Raw genomic sequence first — 26,039 nt, forward strand, 5'->3', positions numbered from 1 at the left:
TTAGATGAAAATGCAACTATTTGTGGAATGAAACTAGGTGATCCCTTCTTAATTTTTCCCTAGGACTCCAATCTTTTACTCTATCACAAAAAGATACTAAAGCTGAAAAAGGTAATTAAACTGGTTAGAGGCACTGCATTATACTTCTATATGAAAAGCTCTTTAAAAGAGGATTTTGACAGACAGTCAAAATCTATCTGGACATGAGCTCTATATCTTCCAGTGTCAGCCTTCTGATTACAAGAGCTGAAGGAGTGTACCATCATTCTAGCTGCTTGATGGACTTTTGAGACTGACCTAAAAATTATTGCAAAAATGAATCAAACCACAAAACCTGATCATTGGGCATATTTACCAATTCACATGCCCTTCTAAGGAAACCACAGTTACTTTATATAGGAAGTATAAATAAATCTTTGTATTCAAAACATGGAATTAAATCAGGAAACACTATCTCTTATACAAGCATAAGAAATATATTAATTCGAATTAGTATCTAGCTACTTATGATCTGCATCATTTAAATGCAGTTTTATCAGTTACTATGTATGATGTAAAACTTAAATGCCGAAATCATGCCATTTCAGAGAAATCTCACCATCCAGTTATTTAAGGCAAGTTATGTGGAAGCTTGACTGTTTTGTTCATCACCTGAATCAGTGTTCTTTCTTTCTTTCTTTTTTTGGAAAGAATTTTTGCAATTATAAATTGCAAAATATATGTAAATCTATTTATTTAATAGGCTGAAAATTTAAAAAAATATAATATTATATTTCTAAATTTATGTTTCTTAAAAAATGGAGAGTGAATTTATAAATATGAGTAAAATAATTTTGTTTCTTTTTCATATTTTATAGATTAAGATATAGGTATATCTTCTAATTTTCTTCTTATGTAAGACAAATCTAACTTTTGTGCATATAATTATTAATGGAAATGTTTATTGCAGTATATACTACATGGACCTGTATTTTTTTGTATACAAAATACTACTTAATATTTTACGTATTTAATAACTTTTTAAATTTAGCTCGTTAAGAACAATTACACTTGACAGTTATTAAGTATAAAACATTCTACAGATTATTCCACTGAACCAAAATAACTATGAAAACTTAGTGATATTCAACTTATTAAATATGCTTGGTGCAACTTCATATATCCTACTTCTAAAATTCAATAATATAGGTTTTGTTTTGCTTCTTTTGTTTTTACCCATAAAACCATACAATAATTTTAAACCCTGGTGTTTAGCACAACTACAAATTCAATCAGTTCAAAGAAAAAATAATTACATTCCCCTTTTTATGTTGTATAATAACCTCATTACATATCATGTAAGACTTCCACAGTCTTACAGATGAGAGGTAGTAGTAAAGGAATATTAGCAGTAGGAAAGATACATAGTTTTGAGAATAGTTTTCATTGATATAGGAAAATTGTCCTATGATTGTTTCTCCACAGCCGATGTTTAGCTAATTTGTTGAATTCTTTTCTACACACCCCACATCTTCACACTTGCAACTATACATATAAAAACATTTCCTCTTTAGAACTTTTTATTGTGACTCTTTAATCCCTACACATCATATAAATCCCAGAACCAAGAATATATCAAGAAAGCACCATAGAGCAGCAAAATAATTCACATCAGCTACTAATATAGAGAACTCATCTCTTGTTTTGATGAAACATAGTTTAACTCTACACTTTCTTATTAATGGACATTTAAGTTTATGCATTGGATTTTTGAGTATTCTCTTGTTTATAACTTGAATAGCTGCAAAGCCCAGATGAAGGCTTTGAAGGGAAATCTCTTTATGACAGCTGGAAAGAAAAGAGTCCTTCATCTGAGTTCATTGGAATGCCCAGGTAAAGCAACAACCCTCTCATTCTATCAAGTTTAGTCACTGGGTGAATGTTTTAGATATAAATTGGTATATTTGTTTCAATGTTTTAGTAAGAAGTAATTTTCAAAATTCTCTAACATCTGTAAAGAAATATTTGTCTTACAATAAAATACTGTGTGTTTAAAATAAAATATTATTCTGTGTTCTGAAATATCTGTGGGTTTCAAAATTTATTTTTGAGCAAGCTAAATGAAGGAGGCAGCAGCATTCAGTATCAAAGAACAAATGTAAACTGATTGAGATGTAGAGTAGGCAATTGATTGGGGCCTGCAAAATTATCTTTTTGGGTGTTGACTAAAGTCCGGAATAAAACATTCTTTTGAAGGAGGCAAGAAAATTCTTTGTGAGCCAATTAAGAAAGAAATAAAAAGATACTATGAGAATCACACACACACACACACACACACACACACAGACACTCCACATACTCAATGGATGAAGCAAGCTTTGTTGTTTCATCAATAACTTCTAAGAACTTTTTTCCTTCTATAACATTCAGCTAAATTTCAGCTAAATCTTTCAAGGAACATAAAAATTACAAGGCAGCAAAATTCTATTTTCCTTTTAGTGAATAATTACTTTTTTAAATGTATGTTTCTTAACCTTTACATAAAAGAAAAACTTTTTTATGTATTACAGGTGAAAAAACAGCAACTTGTTATAAATTAACAAAAGTTTAAACAAGCTAAGTAATGTTCTCAGCAGGTTGTCTTCATTGGCAGGCTACAAATTGTGGTTACAAAGAAAGAATCAGTTATCTTAGTAATTATCTTAAAACATAATCTTAAAAATCTAAAAGGAGCACAAATGTAAACTTTTATATTAAATGCATTCATTTCTATTTTAAAGTTTCAGGGTAGATAAGTACTTATTAACAGTTTTTATTAAACCCTATCAGGAAGCTGAAGACAACAATGGGAATAAATAATTTTCACCTGGGAAATCATCAAGCATTATTATTTGAACTGTCCATGATAAGGCCAAGTGGACAGCTAGAGCCCCCTTAGAATCTTCACCCCACACATTGATCACACAGGACACAAAGACTACAAAAGCAACAAGCAAAGAGATGCTCCTTAACAACATCAGATCCTCAGAGTAGTGCTTGGATCTCCGCCTTTCTGAAGAACACCCATATATTTAGTACTAACTGTTGGCCTGCATTCAATGAGTTCTTAAGCTGTTTTTGTTCCTCTTTCGGGGTCCTTGACAGTCAAACTTGTAATGTCAACTGCCCTTCTAATTATACTGTGAGAAATGACTAATTTTTTAAAGGAACACAAAACTATAGTGCACATTAGGATATCTGATATTTGTACATGGTACATATAAATGATCACAGTGGAGAAAATCGAACACAATGCCTGTCAAACATTTATCACATGTCAGTTTATAGACATATCTTTTCCTAAATAACATGTATTTAACAATTGTTTTTTCTACTCTGATAACAATAAAACTATGACTTAGTGGTTGTATTTTAACATGCACGAGAAGGAAAAAATACCTCAATTGTCTGTAGAGGTAGAATTTATATCCTAATCTGGAAATGGCTGTTTCGACTCACTAGTTTATACAATGGACAGAAATGAAAAAATATTTTGAGCAGAAGTATTTTACAACCTCAGAAATCTTTAAATAAATTTTGATTTATGAAAACATGCCTCCATAGAATAGTATTGAAGTGGTAGTACATTTTTAGTATAAGAGAAAATACCTTATTTCAACTGTATGTGTAATGCTCTCATATTTTACATAGCTTAACTAGAATTTAGTAATTAACCTTTGGTTTTTATAGAGGGAACAGAGTACTCTGAACTAATGTTACAAATTTTATCTCTCAGAATTAACAAACTGGGGTCTGGCAATGATTTTGAAGTGTTTTTCCAGAGACTTGGAATTGCTTCAGGCAGAGCCCGCTATACTAAAAATTGGGTAAGTCTAAAATTAGAGAATCTTTACAGATTGAGTATGGGTATATTTTAACAAAATTAGTAAGTTTTACATTAAGAATTACCTTGAGCATTAGAGGAAGTGGATGACTAGAAAGCCATATAGAGATGTCTCATTGGTTGGTTGTCCTGCCTTTGTTATTCTGAGCCTGTATTAACATCCCAGTTGCATTCACACTGTTTTCTGCAGACCTGATCACAATGTTTTCCCTTAAATCACCAGTTCTCAAGCATCATGTCTTGATCCATTGTGGGTCAAATGACCCTTTTCAAGGGGTCACATATAAGATATTTTTCTTGTCAGACATTTACATTATGATCCATAACAAGAGCAAAGTTACAGCTATAAATTAGCAAGAAAAATAGTTATATGTTTTGGTCTCATCTCAATATAAGGGACTCTATTAAAGGGTTGTAGCATTAGAAAGGTTGCGAAACACTGCCTTAAATGTATTCTGTTTTATTTATTTGATGACTCAGTATTTACTTCATCATTTAAGTTCCTGAAAATTATGTTGGACTCATCTTTTATCACTTGCGCTCCAAATTCATCAAAATCAAACAACATTACAATATTTAAATTTTTGTTTGTTATTGTAGCTCAAATTGTTAAATAAACAACAAATTACTAAATAAAATTATATAATGCAACAAAACCATAACTCATGTTCAATTTCTTTCCTTTAGTGGTTGATAAATCTTTAGTAAGTTTTAGAAATGTATACTTTATAAAATCTGAATTAGTTCTGTGAAAGCTTCTCGCTAGAAATTTATAAATCTTATGTTCAAAACACCCCTGTTTTCTGTTTTACAGTGAGAAGTGTTTTCTTCTTAATACTTCTGTCATTTTAATTGAATTTTAGTTTCCAATTTGTAATATCTTAAGCATGCACTTTTATTTTTCAGGTATATGCTATCAAAGAAAAAAAGCAAGAGTTATTATCCTACTTAGGTTTATCAATGATGTGATGAAACACCATGACCAAAAGAGCTTGGAAAGAAAAGGTTTATGAGGCTCACACTTCCATGTCACTGGTCATTACACAGGAAGTATGGGGAAAACCCTATAGGCATAGAGCTGATGTAGAATCATATGGTGTGCTGCTTACTGGCTTGCTTGTACTAACTTGCTCAGCCAGCTTTATTATGGAACACACAATCACCAACCCAGAGTTGGCATTACCCCCAATCACTAACTAGTAAGAGGCTCTCTAACCTTTTCTACAGATCTTATAGAGGCATTATCTCAATTGAGGGTACCTCTTCTCAGATGATTCCAGTTTGTATGAAGTTGACATAAAACTATCCAGCACAATTATTAAATTAATTATTCAATTTATGCAAGATGATTGGATGGAAGAATATAGTCTCAGATAAAAGGATTGGAGACAACTCTAAATTCTCATTTTTCTTAAATCCTAAGGTCGATGGGAATATTCAGACAGCAGTAAATCTTTGTATGTTTTTTCTCTTAATCAAGTTACTTGCTCCCAGCTAGGGATCCCAGTCAGGGATATTTACGGGTAAAAAGTTGTATGAGTTTTTATGTGGGTTTTGATGAGAATGGATACATTTGACATAAATGAATCTAAGCCAATCAAAATCCAAGTGATTGACAAATGTTCTCGATAACCAATTATTAATTCAGAATTAAATTTATCCATCATTAATAACGTCCAAGTCTCTGTCTCCTCAGAATTATACTAAAGTATTTTTTGTATCAAAATGAAAGATAGTGAGAAAAAATAAAGACATATTTTTAGCAGATTACTGTGAGAAAAGTTCTTGATTTCCCCATAAGCAGCTTCCTTGTTCCTGTTTGAGTATAACTTATCTCCTTTGAAAACCACAGGCTCACTACTGAGGTCCTACCAGTTTGTTTGTTTTTCCACTGGCCAGCATGATACTTCTCAGAGTGTTCTCTGTGAGATTTCATTGATACCTGATTCTACTTTGTGTTATTGCTTCCTTGGTGTTTAATAATTGCACAGCTCTCTCCTTAAATTATGTCTTTTCTAATGTAGAACTACACAGTCTATTCTTTGGTCTTTAAACAAATTTCCACACCTATGGTTAAAAACTGTCTGGGGTGTTTCCCACGGAATGTTTTTATATTGTTTTTATGCAACATGTGAACATGTGACTCATCTGTACATGCCTACAGTAGTCTTTTCCTAAGTTTAAAAATCAAAGTATACATGATCCATGTCTGTCAGATTTCAAACCAGATTAATAACACCACAGTAAATGTGCTATCTTTTTTTGAAGAATTTTATTAAAAAAAAAACAAATATAAATGTGCAAATTTTAAACATTTTTACAAAAAAGAATAAGAATACATTTTTGTCATTGCTTGGCTGTTTTTTATAAGGTTTGATAGTGTGCATTAAGATCTTACTAGTTACAATGAGCATAAAGTACATGTAAAACAAGATGTAACCTGGAATTAATCAAGGTTTTCTTAGTGTGTAAGGAGTAAACATAATGGTTTTTTCTTTTCTTTTCTTTTTTTTCTTGAACTTCACACAGTCTGTGAATTGTTTTTGGGGTGTTCAGAGCTTTCTGGGGTTAGTATCCAATTGTCAGTGACTGCATATTATGTCTGTTCTTTTGTGACTGGGTTATCTCACTCAGAATGATATTCTCTAGGGGCATCCATTTTCTTAAGAATTTCATAAGGTCATTTTTTTCTGTTAGCTGAGTAGTACTCCACAGTGTAAACATACAACAATTTTTGTATCCATTCATCTACTGAAGAAGATCTGGGTTCTTTCCAGCTTCTGGCTATTAAAAATAGGGCAGCTATGAACATTGGGGTGCATGTGCCTTTGCTGTATGTTGGAGTTTCTTTGGGGTAAATGCCCAGAAGTGAAATAACTGAGTCTTCACTTAGTACTATGTCCAATTTTCTGAGAAATTGCCAGACTGATTTCCTGAGTGGTTGTACCAGTTTACAACCCCACCAACAGTGGAGAAGTGTTCCTTTTTTCCACATCCTCACCAGCATCTGATGTCATCTGAATTTTTGATCTTGGCCAATCTGAGTGGTGTGAGGCAGAATCTCAGGGTTGTTTTGATTTGCATTTCTCTGATGGTTAATGATGTCAGCACTTCTTAGATGATTCTCAGCCATTCAATCTTCTCAATTGAGAACTTTTTGTTTAGCTCTATACTCCATTTTTAATAGGGTTGTTTGATTCTCTGATGTTTAGCGTTTTGAGTTCTTTGCATATTTTGGATATTAGGCCTCTATATGATGTGGGGTTGGTAAAGATCCTTTCCGACTCTGTTTGCTGCCCTTCTGTTGTTTTTGACAGTGTCTATATCCTTACAGAAACTTTTCAATCTCATTAAGTCCCATTTGTCAATCTTTGACCTTAGAGCATGAGCCATTGATGTTCTGTTCAGGAAATTTTCTCCTGTGCCTAAGTGTTCAAAGATTTTCCCTACTTTCTCATCTAATAATTTCAGTGTACATGGTTTAATGTGGAGATCTTTGATCCACTTGCACTTGACCTTTGCACAGGAGATAAGAAAGGGTCTATTTTCAATCTTCTGCATGCTGTGTGCCAGTTGGACCAACACCATTTGTTGAATAGGCTGTCATTTTTCCTATGAATGTTTACAGCTCCTTTGTCAAAAATCAGGTGACCATATATGTTAGGGCTCATTTCTGAATCTTCTATTCTATTCCTCTAATCCATGTGTCTATTTCTATATCCAGTACCAAGTAGTAATTAGCACAATTATCTTGAAATATAGCTTGAGATCAGGGATAGTGATTCCCATAGATGTTTTCTTGTTGTTGACGATGAATTTCACTATTCTAGGTCTTTTGTTATACCAGATGAAAGTACACATTGCTCTTTCCAACTTAATGAAGAATTGGCTTGGTATTTTGATGGAGATTGCATTGAATCTGTAGATGGCTTTTGGTAAGATGGCCCTTTTTAAAATGTTGATCTTTCCAATCTATGAGCATGGGAGATCTTTCCATTTTCTGAGATCTTCCTCAATTTTCTTCTTAGAGGTTTGAAGTTCTTGTCATACAGGTCTTTCACTTGCATAGTTAGAGTCACAGAATGATATTTCATAGTTTTTGTGACTATAGTGAAGTTTATATTTTCCCTAATTTCTTTCTCCACATGTTTGTCCTTTGAATATAGGAAGGCTACTGATTTGTTTGAGTTAATTTTGTATCCAGCCACATTGCTTAACTTGTTTATCAGCTGTAGGAGTTCTCTGGTCGAATTTGTGGGGTCGCCTAAGTACACTATAATGTCATCTGCAAATAGTGATATTTTTCCTTCCTCTTTTCCAATTTGTATCCCTCTTATTTCCTTTTGCTGTCTAATTGCTCAAGCCAGGACTTCCAGTACTATGTTGAACAGGTACGGGGAGAGTGGTCAGCCTTGTCGATTCCCTGATTTTAGTGGGATTGCTTCAAGTTTCCCACTGTTAAGTTTGATGTTGGCTGTTGGTTTGCTCTATCTTGCTTTTATAATGTTTAGGTGGGGGCATTGGATTCATGTTTTTTCTAAGACTTTTAACAGGAAGGGATGTTGTATTTTGTCAAATGATTTCTCAGCATCTAGTGAGATGACCATGTGTTTTTTGCTTTGAGTTTGTTTATATGGTGGATTGCATGGATGGATTGCCATTTATTAAACCATCCCTGCATCCCGGGGATGAAGCCTAATTGATCATGGTGAATGATCGTTTTGTTGTGTTCTTGAATTTGGTTTGCAAGGATTTTGTTGAGTATTTTTGCATCAATGTCCATAAGTGACATTGGTCTGAAGTTCTCTTTCCTTTTAAGGTTTTTGTGTGGTTTAAAAAAGAGGGTTACTGTAGCCTTAACAAATGAGTTAGGTACTGTGCCCTCTTGTTCTATTTTGTGGAATGGTTTGGAGAGTATTGGTATTAGGTAGTCAATAAATATCTGATAAAATTCTACACTAAACACATCTGGACCTGGGCTTTTTTGGTTGGGAGACTTTTGATGACTGTTTCTATTTCATTAGGTGTTATGGGATTATTTAGATGGTTTGCCTGTTTCTGGTTTAACTTTAGTATCTTCAATCTCTCTAGGAAATCACCCATTTCCTCCATATTTTCCAGCTTTGTTGAGTATAGGCTTTTGTAGTAGGATCTGATGATTTCTTGAATTTCCTCAGTTTCAGTTGTTATTTCTCCGCTTTGCTTTCTGAATTTATTAATTTGGATACTCTCTCTTTGCCCTCTATTTAGTCTGGCTAAGGGTTTGTCAATCTTGTTAATTTTCTCAAAGAACCAGTTCTTGGTTTTCTTGATTCTTTGAATGGTTCTTTTTGTTTGTATTTGGTCTATTTCTGACCTATGTTTGATTATTTCTTGCTTTCTACACCTCTTGGGTGTATCTGTTTCTTTTTGTTCTAGATCTTTCAGCTGTGCTGTCAAGTTGCTGAGGTATGCTTTCTCCAGTTTCTTTTTGGAAGCACTCAGCACTATGAGTTTTCCTCTCAGTACTGCTTCCATTGTATCCCATAGGTTTAGGTATGTTTTGTTTTTGTTTTCATCGAATTCTAGAAAATTCTTAATTTCTTTCTTTATTTCTTCTTTGACCCTGCTATTGTTTAATAGAGTGTTGTTTAGTTTCCATGTGTATGTGGGCTTTTTGTTGTCTTTGTTATAATTAAAGACAAGCCTTAGACCATGGTCATCTTAAAGTATGCATGGGAATATTTCAATTTTCTTATATTGATTGAGCCTCTTTCTGTGTCCAATTATGTGGTCAATTTTGAAAAGGTGCCTAGAAGAAGGTATATTCTTTTGTTTTAAAATGATATATTCTGTAGATAGCTATTAATTCCAGTTAGTTCATAGTCTCTGCTAGTTTTACAATGTCCTTCTTCAGTTTCTGTTTCCATGATCTGTCCATTGGAGAGAGTGGGGTATTAAAGTCTCCCACTATTATTGTGTGGGGTAAAATGTATTTTTTCAGATTTAGTAGGGTTTCTATTATGAATATCGGTGCTTTTGTATTTGGAGCATATATGTTAAGCATATATATTGAGAGTTCATCCTGACAAATTTCCGCTGTATGAGTAAAAACTGTTCTTCCTTATCTTCTTTGGTAACTTTTGGTTGAGAATCTACTTTATTCGACATTAGAATGGCCACTCCAGTTTGCTTCTTGGGGCCATTTGCTTGGAACCTTTTTTTCCAACCTTTTACTCTGAGAGAGTGTCTGTCCTTGTCTCTGAAATGAGTTTCCTGTATGCAGCAAAATGCTGGGTTCTGTTTATATATCCAGTCTGATAGCCTATATCTTTTTATTTCAAGTTGAGTCTATTTATGTTAACAGATATCAAGGAATAGTGGTATCTGTTTCCTGCTATTATTGCTTTTTTAGGTTGAATTGTGCCTGTGTGTCTTTCTTCTTTTGGTTTTCTTGCTTAGGAGTTTTTTGATTTTATTATGAGGTGGTTTCCCCTCATGGTATTGGGTTTTCCACCTATAATTCGTTTTAGTGCTGGGTTTGTGGTCATATATTGTTTGAATTTATGTTTGACTTGGAATATCTCTTCATCTCGCCATCTACGGTGATTGATAGTTTTGCTGGGTATAGAAGCTTGGGCTTGCACTTGTTCTCTCTTATGGTCTGCATGATATCTGTCAAGACTCTTCTAGTGTTCATAGTCTCTGTTGATAAAATGGGTGCGATTCTGATCGGTCTGCCTTTTATGTTACCTGACCTTTTTCCCTTACTGATTTTTGTATTCTCTCTTTGCTTTGAGCACTTGGTGTTTCGACTATTATGTGTCGGTGGGAATTTCTTTTCTGGTCCAACCTATTTGGAGTTCTGAAGGCTTCTTTTATGCCTATAGTCATCTCATTCTTAAGAGTAGGAAAGTTTTCTTCTACAATTTGTTTGAAGATATTTACTTTGCCTCTTAGTTTATATTCTTCTCCCGCTTCTATTCTTACTATTTTTAGGTTTGGTCTTCTCATTTTGTCTTGGATCTCCTGGACATTTTGGGTTAGGAGATTTTTGGATTTTACATCTTCTCTAACTGTTTTGTCTATGTTTTTAATGTTGTCTTTGGCCCCTGAGATTCTGTCTTCCATCTCTTGTAGTCTGTTGGAGATGCTTGCATCTGTGACTCCTAATTCCTTTTTTAGATTTTTCTACTTCTATGATTGTCTCTTTTAGTGTTTTCTTTATTGTTTACATTTTCATTTTTAAATTCCTTCTTCCATTCCTTCATCTGTTTGGTTCTGTTTTCTCTAGTTCTTTGAGTGTTTTTCTCGTTTCCTTTTTAAAAGCTTCTAATTCTTTATGCTTTTCCTCCAGTTCTTGTTTAAGTATCTCTATCATCATCTTGAGGTATGATTTCAGGTGCGAGTTTTCTTTTTCTGGAGTGTTTGGCATTTCGCTGTTTGCTGTGATGGTAGAGTTGGGTTCTGGTGTTGCCAGGTTGTCTTGATTTTTATGGGGTATGTTCTTTTGCTTTCCTCTTGCCATCTTGTTGTCTTTGATTATACGTGGTCTTGTTGTCAGTGATTGGTTCTTGCCTCTCTCTTGTACCTGGCCTGTGTCCCTGGATCTCCTTTTCCCTGGCTACTAAGAATGCCTTCACACCAGGCCTGTGTCCCTGGATCTTTGCTGTTCCTGGTGGCGGATGGTCTGTGCGCCCATTCTGCACTCAGCATCCTCGGAATGGGAATATCCTGATGCTGGGTTACTTCTTCCCTGAACCCAACTGGGGCGGGGCTATGCAGTTTCTGCATGCTCGGCAGAGATCTGTCTGCACAGATCTCTTTGTGTCCTGGCTAGTCAGAAAGCCTTCTCACCAGGCCTGTCTCCCTGATTCTCTGCTGCTCATGGTGGCGGATGATCTGAGTGCCCATTCTGCCCTCAATGTAAATGTGCTATCTTAAAAAGATTCATTTTGTTTCTTTTTTTTCCTAGAAAACTAACAACATCAACAGCTATCCTCTCTATCACAGTGCATATGAAACGTATGAGTTGGTAGAAAAATTTTATGATCCAACTTTTAAATATCACCTCACTGTGGCCAAGGTTCGAGGAGCAATGGTATTTGAACTGGCCAATTCTATAGTGCTGCCCTTTGATTGTCAAAGTTATGCTATAGCTCTGAAGAAACATGCTGAAACAATCTTCAATATTTCAATGAATCATCCACAAGAGATGAACATGTACATGATATCATTTGGTATGTTACAATTTGCCTTTCAAATTTACTCCCGTATTTCTTATAATTTCTCATTCTTTTTTTTCTGTGTGGGTAATATTTCATTTATTTACTGGCATCTTTAATGGATATTTTATCTATTGACATTTCAAATGTTATACCTGTTCCCCCGTCCCATCTCCTCTTCCTACTCTTCTTGCTTCCATGAAGATGTTCCCACTCCCGACCACTCACTCCTACCTCATCGCATGGCTTTCCCCTACACTGGGGAAACCAGCCTTCTGAGGACTAAAAGCTATTCTTCCTATTGATGGCAGACAGTGTCATCCTTTGATACATATGTGGCTGGAGCCATGGACCCCTCCATGTGTACTCTTTGGTGGTTTAGTCCCTGGGAGCTCTGGGTTGGTTGATTTTGTTGTTCTTCCTATGGTGTTGCAAACTTTTTCAGCTCCTTCAGTTATTTCTCTAGCTTCTCCATTGGGTCCCTGTGCTCAGTCTGATGGTTAGCTGCAAGTATCCTCATCTGTGTCAGTATGGCTGGATGTCTCATCATTACTTCTAGATCAGAAATTTTTTTTTCTTGAAATCTGTTTTTAATTACATAGATGCTCAAAAATATATTAATACTTCATAAAATAGTTTTCTATATTGTTTTCACATCATTATCCATATAGAGAGCTTTATAAACCATGAGACTTTGTTTCTTTTACTTGCAAATCTTACGCTGGCCGTTATTAAATTTTTGGGCTGGAGCGATATTCCTGTTTTGGCTTCTGGAGTGCTGAGACTGCAGGCAGTTTCACCTTACCTGCTTTTGAAACTAAACAATGTTTGTAGGGTTTTGAGTTAATTCTGCCACAGGGCATGGACATTTGAGGAGGCAGGACGTGGAAAGTTTACCTGACTTATCCCAGGCTAGATTGGTTTGGGGCTGCAGGGAAGCAGCGAGACACTGCTCTGCATGTTCTTACAGTTTTTGTTAATTTGGATTTACATTTCAGATTCACTCTTTTCTGCAGTAAATAATTTTACAGATGTTGCATCCAAGTTCAATAAGAGACTACAAGACTTAGACAAAAGCAAGTATGTCCTTAATCAATCAATCAATATATATGGTTAATTATAATTATATATGTAAATATATGTAAAATATTATTAACACATTTTTATTACTGAACTACCTTTGGAAATTATTTTATATTTCTGTCTTCTCTCCAATGCAACCTGTTCATGATCTCTTCTCACTCCAATTTTATTTCTGACCTGAATTTCAACTAGATGGTAGTGGTTTCCTACTACCCAAGAATGAGATACAATTTAGCAATTTTAATGTTAGCTTGACTATGTTTTGGTTACATTTGCTACTTTTTCACTCTCTGAGCATCATTCTCCATGTGGATTCCTTTACTCTTAGAGGCTGCTTCTCAACATAAATACTGTGAAAGCAATGTTTATAGAATTGCTGAACAAATAGGATTAATTCTGTGTAAAAACAAACCATAAGAAAAATTTGAAAATAATACAATATTGACATTGTTTCACTGCAAAATGTCTACTGATCCTTTGTTTGCAAAATGAAGTTATGACCTTGTATAATGTGCAGGGTTGCTCTTAATTTAAAACTTATTATAAAAACATTCACAAAAGTAAGGAATTCTTCCATGTTATTGTCACTTAAAGTAATATAAAATGAAAATATAGATAAACTATGAATAAAATAATACTATTTATTAATGTGATAATTTTCACTAATTTTATCATGGAATAATTGTAGTACTAAATTTAGTTGAGTTACCCAGGACTTGTTGGTGGATTTTTAGTTGCATTGATTTATTTTTGTTTACAATTACAACCTCCTCCTGAACAACACATTGGCCCTTGGGAACTTAAAATCTGTAAGAATGTTTTATCCATGATATATGGATGCTGATAAAAATATAAATTAAGAACTATATATTTGACAAATTATTCTTTAGTAGAAAGAATATTATACCATGTTACCTGTTAAATATTTGTAATTTGCATAAACTTAATAGAAATTAATAGATTTTTTTCATTTCAATTTGATGAGGATCTCTAATCTTTACAGTAATTATAAACCTATACTAAGTCTCATTTCTGTATGCATTAAAGTTAGTATCACATGTTCCCACCAGCATGTTACTGTTTTATAGTTTGTGTTTTATTTGAGTAATATTTTATGGGAGTTCTGACATATGGCAAGTATACATGCTATTTGTTTTTAATTCATTACTTTTTTTTGAGATTATATTATAATTTTATCATTTCTACCTTTACCTCCCTTTGAATTTTCCATATGACCTTTGCTCCTTTCAGAAATGAGTATCTCATTTTTCACTAAAGTTGTTCTTTTTCTAAATTCATAAATACAACCTGTTCAAAATTATATGTTCCTATATTACTGATGTTCTTATTTCCCCATTAGTTTATTTATTCATTCACTTTACATCACAAACACAGCCTGCCAATTCCCAGTCCTCCTCCTTACAAGCACCTTGCCCCAGTACCCCTTCTCTTCAACTCTGAGAAGGGAACGTCCTCCTTGCATACCTAATGAATACCTTTCATGTTTTTAAAATTCATTACTTCATTTTTCACTAAACTTTATTACCAATATTTGTAAACATATAAATACAATGAGTTCAATTTCTATAATGTTATTGATTTTCTTAATTTGCATGGTATAATGATTTAAAATGCACCAGTGAGGTTTATTTTGTCATAAACTTTCAGTTTGTTGGGAAGTATTCATATACATATGAAGGTATAACTTTATTAATTTCATATTTAGCCCCATACTACTGAGGAGTATAAATGACCAGCTAATGTATCTGGAACGTGCATTTATTGATCCTTTAGGCTTACCAGGGAGACCTTTCTATAGGTAAGGAAAGCTGATTTTATACTATAATATCAGATTAAAGTTGTTTTACAGTGCATAAAAATATTATGTTTATTTTTGGGTATTTGCCTAGGAGTGGTATGGCTGGATCTTCAGGTAGTACTATGTCCAAGTTTGTGAGGAACTGCCAGACTGATTTCCAGAGTGGTTGTACCAGCTTGCAATCCCACCAACAATGGAGGATTATTCATCTTTCTCTACATACTCACCAGCATCTGCTCTCACCTGGGTTTTTGATCTTAGCCATTTTGACTGGTGTGAGGCAGAATCTGAGGGTTGTTTTAATTTGCATTTCCCTGATGACTAGGGTTGTTGAACCTTTCTTTAGGTTCTTCTAGACCATTGGATATTTTGCAGTTGAGAATCATTTGTTTAGCCCTGTACATCATTTTTGGTAGAATTATTTGATTTTCTGGAGTCTAACTTCTTGAGTTCTTTGTACATATTAGATATTAGCCCTCTGTGAGATGTAGGATTGGTAAAGATCTTTTCCCAATCTGTTAGTTACTGTTTTGTCCTCTTGATGGTGTCCTTTGCCTTAAAGAAATTTTGCAATTTTATGAGGTCCATTTATACATTCTTGATCTTAGAGCATAAGACATTGGTATTCTTTTTAGAAAAATTTCCCCTATGCCTATATGTTCTACAGTCTTCCCAACATTCTTCTATATTGGTTTCAGTTAATTTTTAAAATTTAAACCATGTTAGTGATATACACTCACTGTGCATAGGGTTTATATAGAATTATATTATATATAAACATTTTATTTGGGTATATAAACTTTGTTCTTCTCAGTCTCATTCACTACCCTCATGTTGTCTCTTGTCTCTGTCATAAGACTCTCCTTCATTCCTCCCATATCCCATTTAATATTCATGGATCTTTTATAATTCTAGAAAATTTAAATTAGAGAAATCATATATTTGTCCTTATGTGTATGGCATATTTTATTTTGTATGATTAGTTCTACTTGCATCCACATTTTTAGCAAAGAGCATAATTTCATTTTTCTTTGTGATTGAATAAAATTCCATTGTTTATATGTACCACCTTTTTCATTAATTCATTGACTAATATCTAGGGTGGTTTCACAATTGGATTTGATTAAGTGTGCTATAATAAGCACAGTTATGCAGTTATCTCTGTTGTACATAAAGAGCTCAAAAATGCCCCCAGAAGTAAAGTAATTGAGTCATATGGCAGTTTGATTTATTGATTTCTTGAAGTACCTTCATATTGATTCCCATAGTAAATAGACTACATGTACTCTAATTCCTACAGTATACATTTCCTCATCTCCACACATCTAACCAGCATTTTTACTGGTTTGTTAATTATTGGAGAGAGAAAGAATCCCAAGCTGATTTTGATTTAAATTTTCCTGATTATTAATATGCTCAACACTTTTTCTGTTTACTGGGTATTTGCCATTCATCTTTTGAGAAGTATATGTTTATTTCACTTGCCAGGGTTTGCATATTAAATAAAAGTGTTGTTTTATATTCTAATTTTCAGTGATCTGGCAGATGTTTATCTAGTAAAGATTTTTCTCAAATTTTATTGGCATTCATTTCAATTGATTATTCTTTTTGCTTCCTATGACTGTTAAAATTTCATTAAATCACCTTTGATAATTATTGGCACCAGTGGCTACCCATTGAATTCTTTTTTCTAAAGTTCTGTTTTATATCAATGTCTACATCTTGAAATGTTCTCTATATTTATTATAGCATTATTAGAACTTGAGGACATATGTCTTTTATTTATTATGAAATTAACTATTCTACATAGTGAGACAAGGATGCAATTGTATGCAGTTATCTGGCTTACTGAGCACCACTTTTTGAAGAGGGAATTTTTTCATCAATGAAAAAAATGTTTGACATTCTTGTAAATGTGAAGGGCTATTACTAGATATATTTCTCTTCTAGTTTTGTGTACTTATGATGTTTTGTGTCATTCTTTTTTGGAGCAGAGCTCTATTTTGTGTCTTGATATCAAGTTTTATGATACCTGTAGCCTTATTCGTATTCTTCCAAATCATTTTGGATTGTTGAAGACTATTATTGTTAATCTTATAGTCAATTTGATGATATTTAGCATCAAGTAAAAGACAAACCACTGGGTATGAGGCCATTTATTTTCAACCAACATTTTAAATAAAATTAGGTCTCACACATTTAGTATATGTAGCATTATGGCACGACCTCCCAGAATGCAACATACTTAGGTTCCTCACACTTCTTTTGCAATGCCTCCTCCACCATAGTAGTCTGTGCCCTTAAGTTTTGAGAGAAAAATACTCCTCCTTTCTTATATTGATTTTGGGAGGTATACTGTAACAGCAAGATAAATGACATGTTAAACTTGTGCTGATGTGGGAATATTGCTGTGATAATCCCACTGTGACTCATCATATTTGGAACAAGTTTATGGGTGAAATGTAGAAAAGTTTGGAGATAGAGCCCTTAAATAGGATAAGCAGACCTTATTATGTTCTATTTGTTGAGAGGTAGAATAATTAAAGAAATAGAGAATAAATGTTTATCTTGCCAATTTCAGAGGAGTAAAATGTCTGCTAGAAACTGGGTCAGGGGTCTTTGTGTTTTATTCTATAAAGAATATTCAAAAATATCCCTTAATGGTGCTAAGCTAGCTACAGTCTTTCAACCTGTAGGTCAGTGGCTCCTTTAGGCATCAAAAGACTTTCACAGGGGTCACATAACAGTTCACGCTAACTGTCCTTACTATTATTTTTATAAGTCCTAACCACTTTCAGTAATCCATTAAAGCAAAATTACTTGTATTAATTGTCCTGGAGATTTTTGCATTTTAATTTCAGGTAACAAATGACTTATTCAAGCCAGATAATCACAAGTATCATGTACACGTATAATGCCTTTGCTTTCTTGTATTATGCTTTTAAAAGTATGTAAAATATGACAGAGATATGTTTTATCAACAGGCATATCATCTATGCTCCAAGCAGCCACAACAAGTATGCAGGAGAATCATTCCCAGGAATTTATGATGCTCTTTTTGATATTAATAGCAAAGTCGACGCTTCTAAGGCCTGGAGCGAAGTGAAAAGACAGATTTCTATTGCAGCCTTTACAGTGCAAGCTGCAGCAATGACTCTGAAAGAAGTAGCCTAAGCACAATTTAGGAGATGACATACACAGACACACACAAACACACACACACACACACACACACACACACACACACACACAAATAATAGTCTTGTGGTTCAAAAGGCAAAAGTGGAAAATATTTATTTTATAATTTCATCATGAATTTCCGAAATTTAAAATTCAGATATTAAAACTAATGTAAGTAGTCTAATAAAATGACACATTTGACCATATCAGATAATTATCAGAAATCTAATACAGACTTTCTAAATCTACCCTGTTGTTTCAATGTAAACAAGCATCACTTTATTATAGAACACACCTGGGATAGTTCAAAATTCTGCTTCACCTGGACATCTATATGTTCTCTGGCCACCAAAGGCTGGGAAGATCACTGTAGCCATACTATCAGATGAGTTCTAATTAATTCTCACTTCTTATAAACCTCATTACTCTGTATTATAAAGTTTAATTACTTATTTAATTATTAATAAATAAAGTTTATTAATAATTTAATTATTTAATAAGAAAAATGTCATTTTCTGAAAATTATATAAAACATGAATGGACAGCTAATAATTGATTAGCACATATATCCTCAGTAACCATGCACTTCTGAACAATTTCATCATTTCTCTCAAATATAACCATGGTCTTGCATTGTATCTTTATCATTTCCTTCCTTTATATAGAATGCACCATAAGTGGCTGTATTCATTACATATCTTGAACATATATGTAATTTTGTATTTTTCATTGCCATCTCTTCTATTTAAATTTTAGTTAATCTTGTAGTTTACCAGATTTTGTGTGACACTACATTGACATAAGTAAATGTCACATTTAGTCAGATTGAACAAAAAAAAATCACATTGTGTGATAAACAAGTAAAACATCAGAAAGAATAAGTTATATCATCAGCATTGATTGTTTGAATTGTTGCAATCAGAAAAGGAATACACACACACACACACACACACACACACATATATATATATATAAACACTAAGTATAAGCACACATACACATGTGTGTGATACTAGTAATGTGACAGCAGACTTTAAAGCTCTAGAACAACACAAAAAAGAATGAAATATTTCATCCCAATGTTAAACAGAATAAAATAATACAAATAACCAATCGATTAAAGAGTTCCTTTATTGAGACAATAAAACTGACAAACCTTCCTTAATTAAAAGTCAAAAAGAGAATATCCAAATTTACACAGGTAGAAATGAAAAGCAGGGCATAATGTAGAACATTCAGGATTTCCTGGGAATTATAAGAATATACTTTATAAACCTGTATTTTACCAAACATAACAAAATTTTAAAAATAAAATATTTTCATGATATCAACTACTGAAGTTAAATCAAGATCATATAAGCAATTTAACATATTAGTTGTCAACTCTTTTATAGGGACAATGTCATTCTGATACCTAAACTACATAAGAGCCCAACAAAGAAAGAGAAAAAAAAGATCATTTTTCTTTATGAGTATAGATGAAATAATTCTCAGTAAAATACTTGCAAAAAAATCTAGGAATACATCAAAAAATCATCCATTATAATCAAATAAGCTTTATCCCAAAGGTACAGGGATGTTTCAACATATGTAACTCAATATATAAAATCTATCATATAAACAGACTGTAAAACAAAACTAACATGATAATGATATTAAATGTAGAAACAGCTTTTTAAAAATTCAATGCTCATATATGATGAAAGTCATTCATACAACATATCACAATATATTAAAGGCAGTTTTATCAAATATATCAAATGGAATGCACAGAAACCAAAAGCAACTTTCAAATCAGCAACAAGAAAAGTTTGTCTGCTCTCTCCATACCTATGTAATTTACTTGAAGAGTTACACATATCAATAAGAATACTTATTAATTGAGTATATACAAATTGGAAAGAAAGAATCAAGCATCTTTATTTGCAGAAGATATGATTGAATACAGAAGTAACCCTAAGATATGCATTGTAAACCACCTATAACTCATAAGCATTTCAGCATAGTATCTAAATATAATATTAACTCACAAAAGTAGTAGTCTTTCCTTATAAAAACAACAAACAAGACTGAGAAAAAACCTCAGGACACAACATCTTCACGATATTCTCAAATAATATAAATATCTTAACAGTAACTCTAACCAACCAAGTAAGATATTTCTGCTGTGGTTTGAGTAAGAATGACCTTGATAGACTAATATATGTCAATGTTTAGCCATAAGTGTGTAGCACTACTGGAGAAGAATTTAGACATTTATCCTGGGTAAGTGTGTTCTTTTTCAAGAAAGTGGGTCATTGGAGGTGCAATGATGTATCAAAAGTCCAAGACAGGCCCAATATCTGTTTTTTTCCTGATGTATAAAGAAGTAGATGTAAGCCCCCTCATATACTTCTTTAGCACCATATCTTCTAGCCTGCCGCTGTGGTCTCCACTATGATAATAATGTACTAAAACTTTGAAGATGTACGTAATCTCCAATTAAATGCTACCTTTTATAAGAGCTTCAGTGGTATTTCCAGTCTTCATATGTTCCCCAGAGTTGACTCTCTGGCATGCCTTTCTAGACCTAAAGCCTGCCCAAAAAGATCTGGTTTTCCAGAAGTGCTGTCACTCCTAAATCCACAAGTTAAATGAACATTTTTGCTCCAAAAATTGTCAAAAGAGAGACCTTCATGGAGATCACAGGACTCTGGAACCACTGAGAAGTTAGTGTCAGGATGATTCTGCACCCCAAAGTTAACCCTGTGACACAGCACTCCCAAACCAAATCCCACCTGAATATAGCTCTTATCTGAGGAGTGCTGAAAGACTTAAGCCAGAGGTTCACGAGCACACAGAAGGTATAGGCTATTGTCACAGACAGCAAGACCAACTAACACCAGAGGTAACCAGATGGTGAGAGGCAAAAGTAATAACCTAAGAAACAAAAAATGAGGCATCTTGGCAACATCAAAACACGGTTTTCCCACCACAACAAGTCCTGAATACCCCCAACACATGCAGGAAACACAGGATTCTGATTTAAAATCACATCTCATAATGATGATAGAACACTTTAAGTAGGACATAAACAACTCTATTAAACAGATACAGGTAAACAGGTAGAACCCTTAAAGAGGAAACACAAAAACACAACCAAACAGGTAATGAAATTGAAAAAAAACAATTCTGCATCTAAAAATGGAAACAGAAGCAATAAAGAAATCACAAAGGGATACAATCCTGAAAATAGAAGACCTAGGAAAGTGATGAAGAGAAATAGATGCAAGCATCACCAACAGACTACAAAAGATAGAACAGAGAATCTCAGGTGCAGAAGATACCATAGAAAACATTGATACAACACTCAAATAAATGGAAAATGCAAAAAGGCCATAACCCAAAACATCCAGGAATAACAACACACAATGAGAAGACCAAACCTAAGGATAAAAAATATAGAAGAGAGAAAAGATTTCCCTACAGGGTCAGTAAATATCTTCAACAAAATTATGGAAGAAAAATTCCTTAACCAAAAATGAGATGCCCATAAACATACATAAAGCCTACAAAACTCCAAACAGACTGGACCATAAATGAAATTCCTCCCATCATATAATCAGAAAAAAAGTTCATGAAACAATGAATCTTAAAAGCTCTAAGAAAAAAGGGTCAAGTAAAAACAGACCTATGACAATTACAGCCGAATTCTCACCAAAGAATCTAAAAGCCAGAAGATCCTAGGCAGAGGTAACGTGGACCGTAAGAGAACCTAAATATAAGCCCAGGTTATTTACCCAACAAAGTTTTTATTTAACATAGATGAAGAAATCAAGATTTTTTTCATAAAAGAAACAAGATTTAAACAATAAATTTTCAGAAATCCAGCACTACAAAAGATAATAGATAGGAAGCTTCACCACAAGGATGGAATTTACATTCTAGAAAAACAGGATAGTAAGTAGGATATTCAGCTTAACAAACCCAAAAGAAAATACCTATTCAAACCTAATTTTACCTCTAATAACAAAAATAATGGGAAGCAAACAACACTTTCCCTTAATATTGTTTAAATCATGTACTGAACTCCCCAATAAAAAGACATAGAGTAGCATACTGAAAAAGTAAACAGGACCCAGTATTTTGCTGCATACAAGAAGCAAACCTCACTGACAAATGGTTGCAAGAAACAAACTGAAGTAGCCATTCTAAATCCCAATAAAAATAACTTTTCACACAAAAATTTTCAAAAAGAATGAGAAAGGGTACTTTATACTTATCAAAGCAAAAACTACCATGATGAACTCTCAATGCTGAACATCTATGCTCCAAGTTTAAGGCACCCACATAAAAGAAACTTTACTAAAGCTTAAAGTACACATTGTAACTTACAAAATAAGCGTGGGAGACTAGAACACTGTACTTTCATCAATGGACAGATCATGGAGACAGAAAATAAATGGAGACACACTGAAACTAATGAAACTTATGAACCAAATATACTTAACAAATACCTATAGAACTTTTTATTCTAAAACAAAAGAATATACCTTTTTCTCAGTACTTCATGGTACCTTCTCCAAAATTGAACATATAATCTGTCACAAAACAGGCTTCAATAGATACAAGAAGATGGAAATAATTGTATGAATTTTATCAGATCACAGACTAAATCTGTTCTTTAATAACAACTAATACAACACAAAGCCTACATATACATGGAAAAAAAAACAATGCTCTACTCTATGATAATTTGATCAAAGATGAAAAAAGAAATTTAAAATGTTTTAGAGTTTAATTAAAATAAAGCTACAATATACTCAAACATATGGGACATAATAAGAACAGTGATAGGATGAAAACACATATCTAAAAATGCTCCAAAAATGCAACTTAAGAGAGCATAAACTAGCAGCTTTACAGCACATATGAAAGCTCTAGAACAAAATAGGAAAAAGAAAAGAAATACACCCAAGAGCAGTAGACTTCAAGAAATGAACTCAAGGCTTAAACCAACCAAGTAGAAACCAAATATATATATATATATATATATATACACAAAAAGTGAACAAACAAGGAGCTGGTTCTTTGAGAGAAAAATAAGCTAGATAAACCCTTCACTAGACTAACAAGAGGACACAAAGACATAATCCAAATTTACATAGGAGAAAAAAGAAACCAGCAGATTGGGAAAAAATATCTTTGCCCATCCAATATCCAATAGAGGGCTATTATCAATTGTATAAAAAGAACTCAAGAAGGTAGACTCCAGAGAATCAAATAACTCTATTAAAAATGGGATACAGCTAAACAAAGAATTCTCAACTGGAGAATAAGAAGCACCTAAAGAAATATTCAACATCCTTAATCATAAGGGAAATGCAAAACAAAACAACACTAACATTTCACCTCACGCCAGTCAGAATGGCTAAGATCAAAAACTCAGGTGACAGCAGATTCTGACCAGGATGTGGAGAAAGAGTATCACTCCTCCATTGTTGGTAGGATTACAAGCTGGTACAAGCACTCTAAAAACCAGTCTTACAGTTCATCAGAAAATTGGAGATAGTACTACCTGAGAATCCAGCTATACCACACCTGGGTATATACCCAAAAGATTCTCCAACATATAGCAAGTGACAATTTCCACTATGTTCACAGCAACCTTAATTATAATAGCCAGAATGAATAAATAAAATGTCGTTGGGGCACAGGCACAGATTGTGTTGTGAGGAACCAAAGCACAGAGAGGCCTAGGCAGTGCTCATGGAAAAGCTGCCCTCTTGTCTATCCCAACCTCGACCAGCAAAAAAGACAGGACCAGGGGAAGATCTTCAAGCAGTTTATTCAGGATCCTTGAACAAGGTTCTGCTTCTGCTTCAGCTTCTGCCCCAGGTGAATGCCGGCACAGGCTTAAATCCCCTTGCGCCTGCCAACCCCCCTTAGCCATGTGTGCCCTGCAGATAGGCTGCTGCAATGCGGAAGCAGGCAAGCTGAACAGGCACAGCCAAATAAGGATTTGTTTATGACTGAGAGCACTTGCCATCAAGGTGGAAGGCTGAAACCAGCGTCATCTTCAGGGCACAGCACCGCGCAGCACCCTGCAGCTGTCCACACCCTCTGGCCCAGAGTAAGGGCAAGATCTCTATCTGACAGACCTGCCTTGAAAGCCTGTGCCTACAAACTAAATGCACAGGCCCTTTTCCACCAGAACCATCAGAGATCCAGGGACACAGGACTGATGAGATTGCTCTGTGAGAAACCAGAGCACAGAGAGTGCTTGGCAGTACTTGTGGAAAATATTCTTTTCCAGCCCACAGTAAAGCCTAGGCCTTTGTCAGTGGGAACCGGGGTCTTCCCGGAAAAGGCACTGTTTGAAGATTAGCTCCAAAGGCCCTCTTACACCTGGATCAAAGGGTAACCTGGCACATAGGTCCAGGGAATTTTCAGAGAGCAGAGAGTACTGTGCTATCTGGAAAAGGGTCATTTTTGGTCTAGAGAAAGAGACAAATGCAGTAGTATTCAGGACCTGTGGGCACAGGGCCGAGCTCACAGAATAGCCTCACAAGAGCTCCCACACCTGAGCCCACAAAGACAGAGCTGAGTCACTGCCACCAGAACTCACTGCTTGCCCTCAAAAACCCAAACACTCAGAAACAATTTTGGTCCTGAGCCCATGGGCCCTCAGATCCACAGGAGAGACAGGTACCAGTCACTGAAAATGAGACCACATATAATCATATAATCACAGATTAAAAGAGGGCAAGAGGAAGATGAAAGAACTTAAACAATGGAAACCACAACTACCTAGGAACATCATAACCCTGTTCTCCCACTGCAGCAATTATTGGATTGCTAAACTTTCTAAAAAATAAGACTCAGACTTAAAATCATACTTCAGAATGATGATGGAGATATTTAATAAGCATGTGAATAACTCCATTAAATAATTACAGGAGGACACACATAAAAAGTAGAAGGATTTTAAGAGGAAATACAAAAATTACTCAAAGAACTACAGGAAAACAAAACCAAACAAACAAATGAATAGAAAATGGAAATAGAAACAATAAAGAAAACACAAAAAGAGACAACTCTGGAGATAGAAAACCTAAAAAACACAATCAGAAGTCAAAGATACAAGGATCACCAATAGATTACAAGAGATGAAAGGATCTCAGAGGACAAAGTCTACATTAAAAAACATAGACAGAGCAATCAGAGAAGATAAAACAATCCAAAAAGCTCCTAATCCAGAATGTACAAGCGATCCAGGAAACAATGAGAAGACTGAACCTAAAGATAATACGAATAAAAGAGGGCAAAGAATATCAACTAAAAGGCACAATAAATATCTTCAACAAAATTGTAGAATAAAACTTTCCTACCCTTAAGAATGAGATGTCCATGAGCACAAAAGAAGCCTATGGAACCCCAAATAGATTGGACCAGAAAAGAATTTCTTCCTGACACACAATAATCAAAACAACAAGTGTTCAAAACAAAGAAAGAATTCCAAAAACAATAAAGGAAAAAGGACATGTAACATATAAATGCAGACCAAAGAGAAGCACACCCAAATTCTCAAAAGAGACTATGAAATCTAGTAGATCCTGGACATACATCACACAGACACTAAGAGAACACAAATGTTAGCACAGGCTACTATATCAAGGAAAACTGTCAATCACCATAAATGGAGAGACCAAGATATTCTGGGAAAAAATAAAATTTACACAATATCTGAACACAAATTCAGTCCTACAAAACTGATAGATAAAAAAACCATCACAAGAAGAAAAATTACACCTTAGAACAAGCAAGAAAATAACTAAACAAGAAAAACCAAAAGAAGAAAGACACACAGACATAAATCTAACTTTAACTGCAAAAATAGCAGGAAACAGCA

At 34.0% G+C, this 26,039-nt stretch overlaps 1 protein-coding gene across 1 annotated transcript in view; it reads left to right on the forward strand.

The window, feature by feature from the left end:
- Positions 1-18,556, forward strand: part of FOLH1 (folate hydrolase 1) — a 67,528-nt gene extending 48,972 nt beyond the window's left edge. The window contains exons 14-19 of the mRNA XM_080911620.1: positions 1,781-1,872; positions 3,755-3,845; positions 11,817-12,081; positions 13,065-13,146; positions 14,876-14,968; positions 17,953-18,556. Of these exons, the coding sequence (XP_080767746.1) occupies positions 1,781-1,872; positions 3,755-3,845; positions 11,817-12,081; positions 13,065-13,146; positions 14,876-14,968; positions 17,953-18,142 (813 nt within the window). The 3' untranslated portion in view covers positions 18,143-18,556. The remainder of the gene's footprint in view (positions 1-1,780; positions 1,873-3,754; positions 3,846-11,816; positions 12,082-13,064; positions 13,147-14,875; positions 14,969-17,952) is intronic.
- The last annotated feature ends 7,483 nt before the right edge of the window (positions 18,557-26,039 follow it).

This window comes from Micromys minutus, assembly GCF_963924665.1.
Source record: "Micromys minutus genome assembly, chromosome: 2".
In the NCBI taxonomy this organism is placed as follows: domain Eukaryota; kingdom Metazoa; phylum Chordata; class Mammalia; order Rodentia; family Muridae; genus Micromys; species Micromys minutus.